This window comes from Eretmochelys imbricata, chromosome 2, assembly GCF_965152235.1.
Source record: "Eretmochelys imbricata isolate rEreImb1 chromosome 2, rEreImb1.hap1, whole genome shotgun sequence".
NCBI lineage: Eukaryota > Metazoa > Chordata > Testudines > Cheloniidae > Eretmochelys > Eretmochelys imbricata.
The window spans coordinates 208,675,074-208,688,493 of NC_135573.1; the positions used below are offsets into that span (position 1 = coordinate 208,675,074).

The 13,420-nt window shown below is 43.0% G+C and overlaps 1 protein-coding gene across 1 annotated transcript; it reads right to left on the minus strand.

Annotated features, from left to right (window-relative positions):
- Positions 1–691: 691 nt before the first annotated feature.
- On the minus strand, positions 692–11,815 carry NPY (neuropeptide Y). The gene is made up of 3 exons (XM_077809340.1): positions 11,628–11,815; positions 3,715–3,795; positions 692–716 (listed from the first exon to the last, which is right to left on the minus strand). Exons 1-3 carry the CDS (start codon positions 11,813–11,815, stop codon positions 692–694), a joined length of 294 nt encoding a protein of 97 aa, XP_077665466.1.
- Between the last annotated feature and the right edge of the window lie 1,605 nt (positions 11,816–13,420).

The window sequence follows — 13,420 nt, forward strand, 5'->3', positions numbered from 1 at the left end:
CAACTATTAACCCTCAAACACTTCCAAATTCCATATTCATAGTCCTAGGAATTATATTGTTTCTTGTCATTTTATATATTGCCAAAATGAAGAGATTCAATTTTTTTAATTTGAATTCTTAATCAGTCTTGACGATTTAGCAGAATTAAACCTCTTTGTATTTTGAAAATGCTATTAATTTTAATATATGGGTTAATGTAAGTAAAAAACAATTGTTCTGTATAATGATTAATGAAAAACACTTTCCAGATCACTTTATTTTCCTAAATTATGTAGGATATATTGGACGTTATGAAACAAATAAATCTGTATAAATCAAAACAGAAAAATTGAATTAAAGGCCCAGCTAAGTGTTGTAATTATTTCACTTTTCACAATTATTTTAATATTTGTGAAATGATCACTGTACATGCTACTTTAGACTGCAGGGAAGTTATAATTCGGTTTTAATAGTTTAAAACAAATCTTTACTATGCCAATAATAGTGTTGTCTTTCATTTAATATGTTACATTATGGAATGCACAAATAAATTATTTAAATAAATGTATATACAAGTATGATGAAGGAAAAATGCTACAGAATTCAATACGATGGTTGCATGCACTGAGGAGTGATAAACTGTGATTGGTTTTATAGCAATAAGTATGGATTGAAAACTAGGAAAAGTTTGACGATGTGCTGAAATTTCCATCACCACATAGAAGGGTCTTCAAACCTGTAACACACATTAAACATGTTATGAAATTTTCTCTGAAAGATTAGTGATAGAACCAAATAGATTTTAAGATAATTGATGATCTTTTAACAGGCAGAAGTAATAAAAGTTCTCACTTTAATACCACTAGTAGAGTATGGGATACATTTCCAATGTGACGTATGAAGACTGAATTGCTCCACTTCCACAAAAATGAATGGAAGTCAGGTGGTTAAATACCCACACATTATTATGTAATGGGACCCTAAATGTTGCTGCATCAGTGCTGTGTCTTTACAGTACTAAGACCCATTGCAGAATAATTTTATGCCAGTGGCTAACTCTTAGTGCATTTCTGCTACAAAATTATAGCACGTAGAGATATAAACATGCCTATTAGTACATTTGTATCTCTGACTGAATTGTGTCTGTTGTACTGCTTAAAGAGAGGACTTACTGAATTTAGCAAAATTCTATAATGCTCTTCACCCAGAATTTAGTTTTTTCAAAAACTCAATCTGAAGGTAGCAGCAGTGATTGCTAAAAACTTAAGTGGCATTATTGCTTAATATTTTAAATAAATGATGTTTAAAATATTTGCTAAAGCAAATGCCACGGGCCCAAAGTATTTCTGTATCCTGGTATTGTAGTACGTGCAAACAGAAAGAGACACAAAAAGAGGGAGAACATAACTGAGACAAAGGATGTTACACATACAGTATAAGGATTTCCTAATGACCACATGGGATCCACAAGATCAAAACCATGCATAAGAGAGACATTTGTATTAAACTCAGTGCTTTCCTTAGTTTCGCAGCACATTTATTTTTAATCTATTTTCCCTAAGAATCTAGTAAAGACGTTCTGCTAAGGGAGAAACTTTCTTTATATGTCCAAACGTACCATGTTAATTCAAGACACTTATGGAGTTTCTCTTTATTAGCTGGTAAGAGTGCACATCAGAGGAGACAGCCACTCCGAATACTATTCAAGTTTTTCTTCATACTTCATTAATTTTGGGTACAATGTCTAAGTTCACAGAAGTGACAGAGTCATGAAATGTGACCTTCTGGTGATGAAACAGCCATGGGAAACTAGATCTATTCCCTAGCTGCCCATGCATGCAACTATTTCTTAAATATAAATACATACATAATTACTTTATTTTAAGTTATGAACTAATTTTAAACTGCTTTTATTTTTTAATAATATTGGACCTTGTTTTAATCTTACTGTTGATTACCCTGTTGAGGGCATGAAATTAAAATCTCTTCCTTATAATTTTTTCCATTTCACACGCACACTCGTTTATTCTTTTTTTTTTTGTTCATAAGCTTTAAGTTATTAATGATTATTATTATAAATAAAGCGTTGTAGCATTTTTGGAGTGGGGAAGAATCATGTATAAAGAATTAAATGGAGGAATTACATAAATTGTAACACTACATGTGTGCTGCCCAAAGCAGACGACACTGATAGCATTCCTTGAAGAATTAGTGTTTTGCCTGGTCTTTATAAAGCATAGAGAACCTCCATAACATATTTCACTACAGTTTACTTTAACGTATACATCAAATCAGCGAGATAAATTGTATCACGGCAGGTGCACTTAAAGACATAACCATAATGCTGTATTTTAACTTTGTAGTAAAATTTCCTATACTTGGGCCCAATCTTGTAAGTCTACTGCACAGACAACTTCCATAGGCATCAATGAGAATTCTGGACACAAAGGGTTTGCAGGATTAGCCCCTTCAGAGCCAGTGCTGCAATGATTTACATGTGTGCTTAATTTTAGGCACGAGAGTACTCCCATGGGGCTCATGCATATTGACTTATGAAACACAACAGCTGGCTTGGGCATTATGACATAGCTACGGTGAAAATAGTTTACTTCTGCAGTAGACATACAATCACCAGCCTTTAAAACATAACCGTCAAGGCTTAAACTCTGCTTACCCACTCTTAACTACAATTAAGATTAAAAATACTATTTTACATCTTCATTAAAAAAATTGACTCAATCCAGATGAGGTGGCAAGTAGAATTTTGCAAGACTGTATTAATCTTAGTCATTATTATAGTATTTTAATCAAGATATGCCATTAGCTTAAATGGATATATACTTACAGACTGAAATTCACCCCTGTGCAGAGGTCCAACACCAGACCTATGCATTTTTGAGACCTCTGCTTTTTCCGCTCAACATCAAGTTTAAGTGGAATTTCAGTGATGCATAGATCTTATACTGGCCCTCTGCATTGATTGTCATACCTTAGCAATTAAAATTATACTGAGATAGTCAACACATTTAATAACATCAGCCACCTTGTTACAATGTTGTTTTATATAGTGTTGTAGTAAAATCAGACATCCAGATCATGGGCTTTCAGATATAGACATTCTTGTGTGTGCCAACCAAAATTTAATAACTTGTGACCTTTTCACTTTGTAAAATATTAGGCACAAAACTCATGCAAAATGTAATATTTTAAAGAAAGTCAATGTATATAATCTGTGTGTAGATTAATATAGGCACAGATTTTCCCACCTAAAGCTATTTTAAAAGAACCCAGGATTTCAGAGAGAAAAATAAAACTAAGAAAATTAACAATTAATGGGGAAACATGCCTCATGTTTCAGTATGTAGGTGGATCACCATCAGGGGTCAGGGTGGTATTCTGTGCAGCATTTCACAATAAGGGAAGTGCATTATGAGGATTCTTCCCTTCCTTTAAACACCAGGTATCAGCTACTGCCAAAAGTAAGATACAGTACTCTACTTGAGCCAATGGTCTGATCTGGTATCATAGCCCTTATGTTCCTAGGATGTTTGTGTTGTTTTAATAATGGATAAATAATTTTATTTGTTTATATATATACATATATATAAACTGACATCCAAATACAGTGTTCTAGTTTTTGATGCTTACATATTTTCTGCCTATGAAAATCATTTACTGAAATAGTTAAATTTAAAATAAAAATAATAGTTATCACAATGCACTTTTGTACTTACCTAGATCTAGGAATATTCTCTGTGCTTTCTCTCAACAAAAGATCGGAGATCAGTGTCTCTGGGCTTGATCTCTTTCCATATCTATTAAATGGGGGAAAAAAATACCTATTTTTTCATACCTCCAACTTTAAAATTGAGACTAACTTTGGAATGTTCATATAAACCTTTATTGTAAAATTTTGTAGGGCAGAAGTAAAGGCAATTCTCCAGCGGGTTTAGTTGAACCCAGTTTGCTCATTTGAGAATGTGTCACTCTACTGTCACATTGGTTACAAATATATCAATAATTAGAACATATAAAGACCCCTCATATTGAAATATTTTCCATAATCACCTGTTATAATATACATGATAGAAACCGGACATTTCTAACATTTCTTTGTTTGGCAGGTATTAGCAGGTATCCTACAGTCACACTTTTTGTGCGGGAGGATGTGCGAGGGAGGGAGGGAGAGAGAAGTGGAAATATAACAGCAGATCTGAGGTTTATGATCCTTTTCTACAAATGCAATTAAGGTTTTTTTGTTCAATTCCAGCACAGATTTGGATAGTGCTGCATCTTCCATCAGAAATTCATTGAGTGAGAAATCCACAAAAACTACCTGCCCTATACAATGAATACAAAAAGACTCATACTGCATCAAGTTACCATACATACAGACCAAGATTTTCAAAACTGACTAGTAACATGAGATGAGATGCCTTAAAGGGGCCAGATTTTCAAAATGCGCTGAGGAAAATCCAGCACCTTTAAGTTATCTCAAGTGGGGGGACCCAAAACTTGAGCTACCCAAACTCACTCGTCACTTTTAAAACTCTTGCCATCGTAGATCTTGTATTGCAAATCAGAGCTTTGTTAGTAACATGGTATGACAATTGTTGTCAGGTGTGATCTTTGTTCTTAGTAAACCTGACAACTGTGTTTCTATTCCTGCATTAAAAAAAAATATCCTGGAAAACAATAGAATCCATTAGGGGCATTTACTTGAAAAAATAATCCCAATTTCCATTTCTTCTAAAGGAATGCGCCCTTTTTCTCCTTTCTGAAAACGGTATCAATAATAAGCAGTCAGCTTGACAGGTAATCCATTACTGCCTGGGACCACTAGGTTAACAATAATAATGGTAACCACAAGAGAACACTTCCTTCACTACAAAGAAATAAAGATCATGGTTTATTACTTGTACGGATATACAGTAGAACCTCAGAGTTTGGGAATGGAGGATGTTCATAACACTGAAATGTTCGTAACTCTGAACAAAACATTATGGTTGTTCTTTCAAAAGTTTACAACTGAACATTGACTTAATACAGCTTTGAAACTTTACTATGCAGAAGAAAAATTCTGCTTTCACTTTATTTTTTTAGTAGTTTATGTTTAACAGTACTGTACTGTATTTGCCGGGGGTTTTTTTGGTTTTGGTTTGGTTTTTTTGGTCTCTGCTGCAGCTTTATTGCATACTTCCGGTTCCAAATGAGTTGTGTGGCTGACTGGTCAGTTCATAACTCTGGTGTTCGTAACACTGAGGTTGTACTGTATCGGCAAAATGACGGTAAAATTACATTGGCAAAGAATTACTAAATGCATGGGGTGAAATCCTGGCCCCACTGAAGTCAATGGTCCTCCAGGTGTCCCTCCAGTGGATTCAGCTAGATTGCAGAAGAGCAAACTTCCAACAAAAAAGTCTTAGCTTTTCTTGATATGATTTGTGTGATTTTCATATGTTTATCATGCTATATGACTGTGGAAACAAGGCTGACTTGTTATTATTATATCTTAATGACTGGATTTTTTCCATGGTCTTGGTCAATTTAGTATCTGTTTCAAGTTTTGGAAGCAAATTTCTGTTATATAAACTGACTGAAAATGAATATCTGAAAAGAACCAGCCGCCCACAGTGAAATGCTATTATAGTAATTCAATCAAGCGTGATGCTGAATCATATGTCTTATGCTCCATCACCACAAAGGAACTTGTTTCTAGTTACCTACTCCAATTAACATGGATGTGACTGGGACTTCCCCTAAGGAGGAATCTAATTTCCCTGATTAAAATATTTGTTTTAAAGACATTGATTAAACAAATTAAAAACTGGATTAAGTAGCCCATACCTTAGCAAAATTCCCATTGACTTCAATGAGAATTTTGTCTGAATAAGGACTAAGGAGGGTCCCTTGCAAGAGAGGAGACATGGCTCAGATACATGAAGAGGATTCTTATTTTGAGATACTCGAAAAACTCTGTCCCTGAAGCTCCCTGGCTCCCAGATTGAGGACAACACGTTGTGCTGCCATACAGGGTGTCTGTGTCCTGAATAGGATTAAGCCATCAAGGAATGGAGTGCTGACTGAAGGATCAGCCCAGGTGGCAAAAAAGGAAAGCAAATTCTTCTAATGTTAAATGTTCAAGGCTTGGGTGTGCCCCTTAGTTTCTATCACTTAGGATAGCCCTTATAGTCACAATAGAACAATGACACGAGAACTGAACTGAAAACCAGGGCTGAACACAAAAGAGAATTAGTTGCCATTGGAGGAAATCCTTCATAAAGTCTCTACACCAGAGTAGATGGTACTGTCTCCATATCTATCTTGCACAATCCAGAGACTTTCCAATGACAATATCCCAACCTACTGCTTGCTGTGTGGAAGATGTTTGAACAGTCACTTCCACCGAATAGTATTAACATTTTAAAGACCAAGGACCAACTTTGCAAAAGTGGCCAGTAGTGTTTGGTGCCCAATCTGAAGCCTGGTCTACTCCTAAAACTTAGGTCAACCTAGCACAGAGCTGTGAAAAAAGTCATGCCCTGTGCAACATAGTTAGGTCAATCTAACCTTCACTGTAGATGCAGCTATGTCAATGGAAACATTCTTCTATCAACCTAACTACCACCTCTTGAGAGGGTGGATCTACTACAGTAACAGAAAAATCCCTTCCATTGCTGTTGTGTCCACAGTCGTGTTACAAGCGGTGTAGCTGCAATGCTGCAGCTGTCCTGCTGCAGCACTTGTAATGCAGACATACCCTTAGACATGGCCTGTTTTTCAGAGGTGCTGATAATCCACAACTCCAGTTGAACTCAAGGGGAGCTGTGAGCACTCAGCACTTGTGACAATCAGGCCCTTGGTGTCTCACGTTGGGCACCCAAAGCCATTTTTGAAAATTTGGGCCTGGGAATTCAAATCCTTTAAGGTGTTCAGCACCTCCAGTAGGGGTTGAGGGTGCTCAGAACCTTGCAAAGTCCTCAATATCAAAAGAATCTGCATGTAACAAAGGCTCTTTTTCGCATTACATATCTGATATAGATGTGAAATGGGAAAAATCTAGTGTTTTCTGAAATCCAAGTCATCAGAGATGGTTCAGACACATCCAGGGCCACCTGCAGAGCCCCTGGATTAGAGCCACTTTCTATAGGAATGCCCCCTTCTTGTGGTCTTATATTTAAAACAATATGTTGCATGTTTGTTTATAACATAGAATGGCAATGCATGCAAAGGACAAGCTGGGGGAGGCAAGAGGTGACAATGACAAGCTGTGGGGGAAGTGAAGACGAGATGGAAAGTTCAGTGATCTGAAGCTGCAGGCAACAAAGTGGCAGGGCAGTGCCAGTTGCAGGAAGGAAGCCATTGTACAGGGACAGAAGATGGTTTGAGGAGGAATAGAGTTCTGACTCAAGCAGCAGGACAGGGATGAGGCCCAGAGGAAGTTCCCAAGGTCACCACTGGAGGGAGTGAGAGTACAGTGGAGAAGGGCCCTGTATGGGAATGGAGAACAGCCTCACGGGAGGTGAGGCTCAGGAAGTACAGTAAAACGTGCCTTAGTGACGAGCTCTGACAAGAGATCACTTGTCATGAGTGACTACTTGCAGAGGCCAAGGAACGTTTTTCCCCTATAATTTAACTGCGAAGAGTGACCACCTGTCATCTGCGACCAGCAACCACAATTTCTTACTCCCATCCATAAAAACAAACTCGTAGAAGGAAACCGATCTTCCTTACTTCTACACTGCTGCTGGCAACGGCACTGCCTTCAGAGCCGGGTGCCTTACCAGGAGCCACCGCTCTCTCGTGTGCAAATCTTTGAAGAGAGGCCCCTTCTTACAAGCAACTACTTTTGCTAGCTCCCATGAATGGTCATTCTTGGCAGCAGGTTTAACTGTAGTTGCGGGTAACAGTAGCCCATGGGAAAGGGACAGTAAGAAGTACTGGTTAAAGCAGCAGCAGTTGCCAGGAGGGATGGGGCAGAAAAATGCAATCAGTAGCTACAGAAGCATCAGACGACAAAGTAGGAAGTGGAAACCCAAAAGGAAAGGGCACTTACCTCTGCCTCTTCCCCCTCAAACATACCCTTTCACATATGTTTCACCAACTGTGCGGTGAGTTGGAGGCTCATGGCTGGGCCTACGGGGTTCAATATCCACAGGGTAAGATAAGAGACTCAGGGCTTGTCTACACTTGAAATACTACAGCAGCACCACTGCTATAGCACTTCAGTGTAGACACTATCTACACTGACAGGATGGGTTCTCCCACTGGTGCAGGTAATCCACCTCCCTGAGAAGTGGTAGTTGGTCGACAGAAGAGTTTTTCCATTGACCTAGTGCAGTCTATACCAGGGGTTAGGTCGGCTTAACTGCATGGCCCACGGATGTAGATTGAGCGACGTAGCTGGGTCATCCTAACTTTTTAGTACAGACAAAGCCTCAGGATCTTGCTCACACTCAGTGAGAAGTGATGAGCATGCCCAGAATTCTCTCTTCCTCCTGGCTGGAGCCTCTCTGGTTATATCTACACTTCACACTAAGCCCAGGCTCTAACTCAGGTTTGAACCCAAGCCCCCTTCTATCCACACACAAATCCGTCTGATTCAAGAACCTGGGTCCTCCTAGAACTCTGCTAAGGGTCAGAGCCTGCAGCCTGCTGTCACTCAGGTCCAAGCCCTGTCATTTGCAGTGTGGACGCAAATACGAACACATTAGCATGGCTGTGAGAGCTAGGTCCAGAAATTGTAAACCCAGGTTTATAATGCAGAGTGGACATTCAAGCATGGGCTTGAAAATGCTGAGTACACAAGCCCAGGTCCCACAGACACAGGCTTACTTTGTTTGCAGCTTACCTATGCCCTCTCATCACGAGTCTCCCTACAATCACAGGTTCCACCAGGAGTGCTGGAACAATCTGTATAGTGGGAGTGCTGAAAGCCATTGAACCAAACTGTCAGCTCTGTATATAATGGAAACCACTTCAAGCCAGGGGGTGTGGCAGCACCCTTAGTTCCAGCACCTATGGGTTCCATAGCCCGCCAGAACCAGTCCTGAAAACCATCATCCAGTACTAAGTAAAATGAAATAAAGTTCTCACTGGGGAACTTTGACTTTAGTTATGCTGTTCATCATGAAAAAATCAATTCTGATCTAGGATCAGTTTTCCAAGACGTTTATGCCACAACATTTTCTATTATTACTGAAATAGGAGATGTGCAAGAGTTAAATTAAAACCAATTGCAAGCCTGTTGCCGTGGGTTGTTTCAGTGCAGTTAATGCACTGAACAAGAGAAACAGTTCATCATGTTTTTCAATTAAGTCCTATTTGGGCCTCCATTCCTCTGATTACAGTGTGGTCCACCCTGGAAAGTGACATTGTGAAACTGGCTTTGTAGGGTTCTATATTTGTTGTCTCTCAACTCTCTAATTGACTCTCCAACTCAAATTTACTCCATTTAAAACTAAAATGATTGTTCCCCCTACTTGGCACCTGGAATATAAAAATCAAACTTGATTCTTTTTTCCTTCATGCCTTATCATCAATAAAGACTTTGGTTCAACATTCTATTTATAATATGCACACCAGAATGGAATCTAGCTCGCTCATCCCTGCTATACTGACTTTGCAGAACTAAGAGGGGTAAGGGGGGAGTAAAATCTTGTTTTTGTCACTAAAAGAAGCAGATATGAATATGATATATATGCAAGCAGTAGATCTGTTAAGTAAGGTGATGTCATTTTTACACAGTCACTTTTCAGACTAGAACCACACTTGAAATACTGTCTAATGCAGTGGTTCTCAACCAGGGGTACCATGTACCTCTGGGGGTATGCAGCTATCTTCCGGGGGTACATCAACTCGTCTAGATATTTGCCTAGTTTTACAACAGGCTACATAAAAAACACTAGCAAAGTCAATACAAACTAAAATTTCATTCAAACTATGACTTGTTTATACTGCTCTATATACTAGAAGTACAATATTTATATTCCAACTGATCTATTTTATAAATATATGGTAAAAATGAGAAAGTAGGCAATTTCAGTAATAGTGTGCTGTGACACTTTTGTATTTTTATGTTTGATTTTGTAAGCAAGTCATTTTTAAATGAGGTGAAACTTGGGGGTACGCAAGACAAATCAGACTCCCGAAAAGGGTACACTAGTCTGGAAAGGTTGAGAGCCACCAGTCTAATGAATAAATCAGCTAATATAAGAAATTGTATTTGGGAAATGGGATATGAGAGAAGAGGTAGGAAACCAATGTAGTGAATTCAAGTGTGTGAAGGAAGGGGAAGATGATATGGGCAGAGCCATGGGGAGGAGAGAAAATTTTGGCATCTGCATTTTATATGAACTAGAGGGAGGAAAGCAAAAGCACAGCAAAGAGGAGGTTCCAATAGCCTAGATGGGAAATTATCAGAGCATCGGCTTTTCTGGGTGACGCTTAGTTCAGAGGAAGCTTTCTTTTCTATTAGCCAGCTGAACTAAATCGGACTGACGCCCCCAAACAAAGAGACTTGACATTGTAATTTTACCTTTCTTTTCAATCTGAGGTTTCACCACACACATCTGCAGTAACATGAGCAAGTCAGGGCCATTCCTAGGTAACCATTCTAGGGAAGGGCAGACTTGTCTGCCGATACAATGCGCTCTTTAATTATTTGTTAAGTGACTGGTGTACTAAGCAGCTGTCAAAACAAAAGATTTCTGAATTACTACAATTCTTCAGCAACAATAAGAACTGTCACTCGCTCCAGATAAACACCATATGAGACACAGCGGCAGCAATGGAAGTATGAAATTGTTCTGCTTTTTTCCCTGTCTGTCTCACACTCTCATGTTCCATGTTTACATTTTATTTCCCTCTTTCCCTGTTTGCTTCTGCTGGTGCTCTCTCCATGAAATAAACTTCTTTTGACTTTTGTGTTCCTAGCAACGAAAGCTCTTTGTGTTAAAACCTGACAAGACTGGATGAGACCAGCCTCTAGAGCCCATATTGGTACCACTCCACCAACCCTTTATTACATGTTATTCGTGTTGGAGGTCACATTTACCTCCACCTTACACAAAACCCATGTGCTGTATCCAGTCAGGATCTGCCCCATCACGAAGAGGTGGCTGTGGTTGCTACAGAAATGGAATCCACCCTTAACAGACTTTTTTCTCTATTACTGTTTTTCTTGGGCACCTCATTTTGTGAATTCATAAGTGCTCAGAGCTCCGATTGGAGCATTTTAGCTTCCCCACAGTTGTGCCCCCCTCACCACTTCGGCACTCACATTGCTGTTTCCATACCCCTCACTGGACCATGCTCAGCCTCTGGTGCCTGATCTCAGCCTTGACCTGACCGTCCCTCACATCTGCCCACCTGGCTGGTGTAGAAGGACCTATGAGCTAGAGATCCTGGAGGAGTCAGACCGCCCCTCGGGGCAGTGCTCGCTAGTGGCTACTGTGCGGAGGGAAAGAGCCCCTCCTACAGAGCAGAGCCTGGGCGAGATCAGAACTTATTTCCCCAGTTTGTTTTCTGAGAAAGGCGGTGGGGATGAGCCTGGTGAATACACAGGCTTCCCCCCACCCACCTACCCACCCAGGACAGCTGGTCTGTGCTCGCCCTCCCTGCCCGCGCTAGGGTGCCCGCTACCTACCTCTGCCTCGTGATGAGGTTGATGTAGTGCCTCAGGGCCGAGTAGTATCTGGCCATGTCCTCCGCAGGCGCGTCCTCGCCGGGGTTGTCCGGTTTGGATGGATACGCCTCCGCCAGCGTCCCCAGGCAGATCAGCAAGGACAGGGCGAAAGTCAGCACGGACGGCCACAACCGCATGGTCCCCTGCATCTGCGCGACACGCGGGCGGCGGAGGCGGGAGAAAGGAGCGTGAACGGGCGGGCGCCTGGCTGCCGCCGAGCCCAGAGAGCAGCGGCCCCTTCCCCCAGCCCCCGCGTCCCGGGACAAAGCGCTGCGGGGCGGGCCTTGGTCAGTTCCACCCGCACACGACTTGCAGCGTCTCCCCCGCTCCCCGGTTTCTGGCGGGCATCGGCCACGCGGGCGGCTCGCGCTGCATGAAGTCACCGCGCCCCACTCGCCGCGCGCGCTGAGCTCGTGCAAGGAAGTTGCGCTTGTTGTCACCTTTGGGGGGCGGGGGGGGGGGGGGTAAAATCTGGCTCGAGCAGCAGCCCCGGGGTAGAGCTGCGCAGGTGGGACAGGGCACGCTGCGGGGAACACAGCGGATTTTCCAGGAGGATGCTAGGAAGAGACCCGCAGCCTCCAATGAAACGTGAGTGGGGAGAGAGACCCACGCACCGGAAAACTTGATTTCCTTTTAAAAAAAAAAAAAAAGCATGGGGGGGGGCGGTGGCTGTTTAGTACCCCCTGGGCTCCACGGGCTGCTGAGCTGTTCCCAGCCCAGGCAGGAGGCGGCACCCAACCCGGGGCTCTCCCACAAAAGGGGCAGAGGCTTCGCACCTTCTCCGAAAAGCGGAAGAAACGGCTGTTTCTGAACGCGAGCCCGGGCGGGCGAGGAGCCGCCGGAGACCGCGGCCGCGGGGCCGGGGCTCACGCGGGGAGCAGAGCCGCTCCCGGCAGCCACGGGGCAGGCGAGATTTTGAGCCGGGGTCCCCGGCCCGCTTTGCACGCGGGAGGGAGGCGCGCGGCGGGCCGGGCGAGCGGGTCAGAGCCGCGTCCCCCGGCCCTCGGGGAAGCCCGCGGTACTCACGGCCGGCTCCGTCGATGGGGCTTTTCCCGCGCTCAGGTCGGCGTCGCGCTCTTGCCAGTGGCTCGACTCTCCGGTCTGTGGCTCGGCGCCTCGCCGAGGTTTTTTATGGCCTTCCCAGCAGGCAGGAGGGGCCTCGGGCGGTCACGCTTGACGCTTCGGTGACTCCAATCCCCTCGCCGCCTGCGCCCTGCCCCGGGATTGGCACCAGAGGCTGCTGCTGCCTCTTGACACTGACATCCCCGGGGGAGGGGAGAGCGGGGTGGCTGCTGACGCCTCCGATGGCTGGGTCCCAAGGCAGCCCTTCCCCCCTCCACACACCCATCTGCACCGCCGGGCAGCTCCCCCGCCCAGCAGCCGGGTGAAGCTGGGGCTACCTGGCTCCGGATGGACCCTCCCCGTTTTCCTCTCCAGACTCCCACCCTGCGCTGTCAAAACTGCAGCTTCTCCTGCTGCACCAGAACAAAAAAGCCCTGGGCCCTGGCACAAAAGGGTCTCAAAGACTCCGGTGCAAAACCGCTCTCTTGCTAGATCCACTCACTCCCAGATTCCAAAGCCTAAATGAGGTGTCGCTGCTCCTACCGCACCAATAAACACAGCACATGCTGGAGCAATAGTAGTTCAGATGCCCTGGATCTTACACCTGAATCCTGCCAGAGACAGCTCTTGTTTTGCACAAATCCTCTAATTCTACAGGATAACTAGAGAGCAGGTGTAGATATGCCTCTTAC

What these genes read in the sequence shown, in the direction of transcription:
- NPY (XM_077809340.1), bottom strand. Translation starts at nt 11,815, where the DNA reads ATGCAGGGGACCATGCGGTTGTGGCCGTCCGTGCTGACTTTCGCCCTG. An exon ending in AACCTCATCACGAGGCAGAG is followed by an intron (nt 3,796 to 11,627) that starts GTAGGTAGCGGG and finishes CCCATTTAATAG; the next exon opens with ATATGGAAAGAGATCAAGCC. An exon ending in GAGAATATTCCTAGATCTAG is followed by an intron (nt 717 to 3,714) that starts GTAAGTACAAAA and finishes TGTGTGTTACAG; the next exon opens with GTTTGAAGACCCTTCTATGT.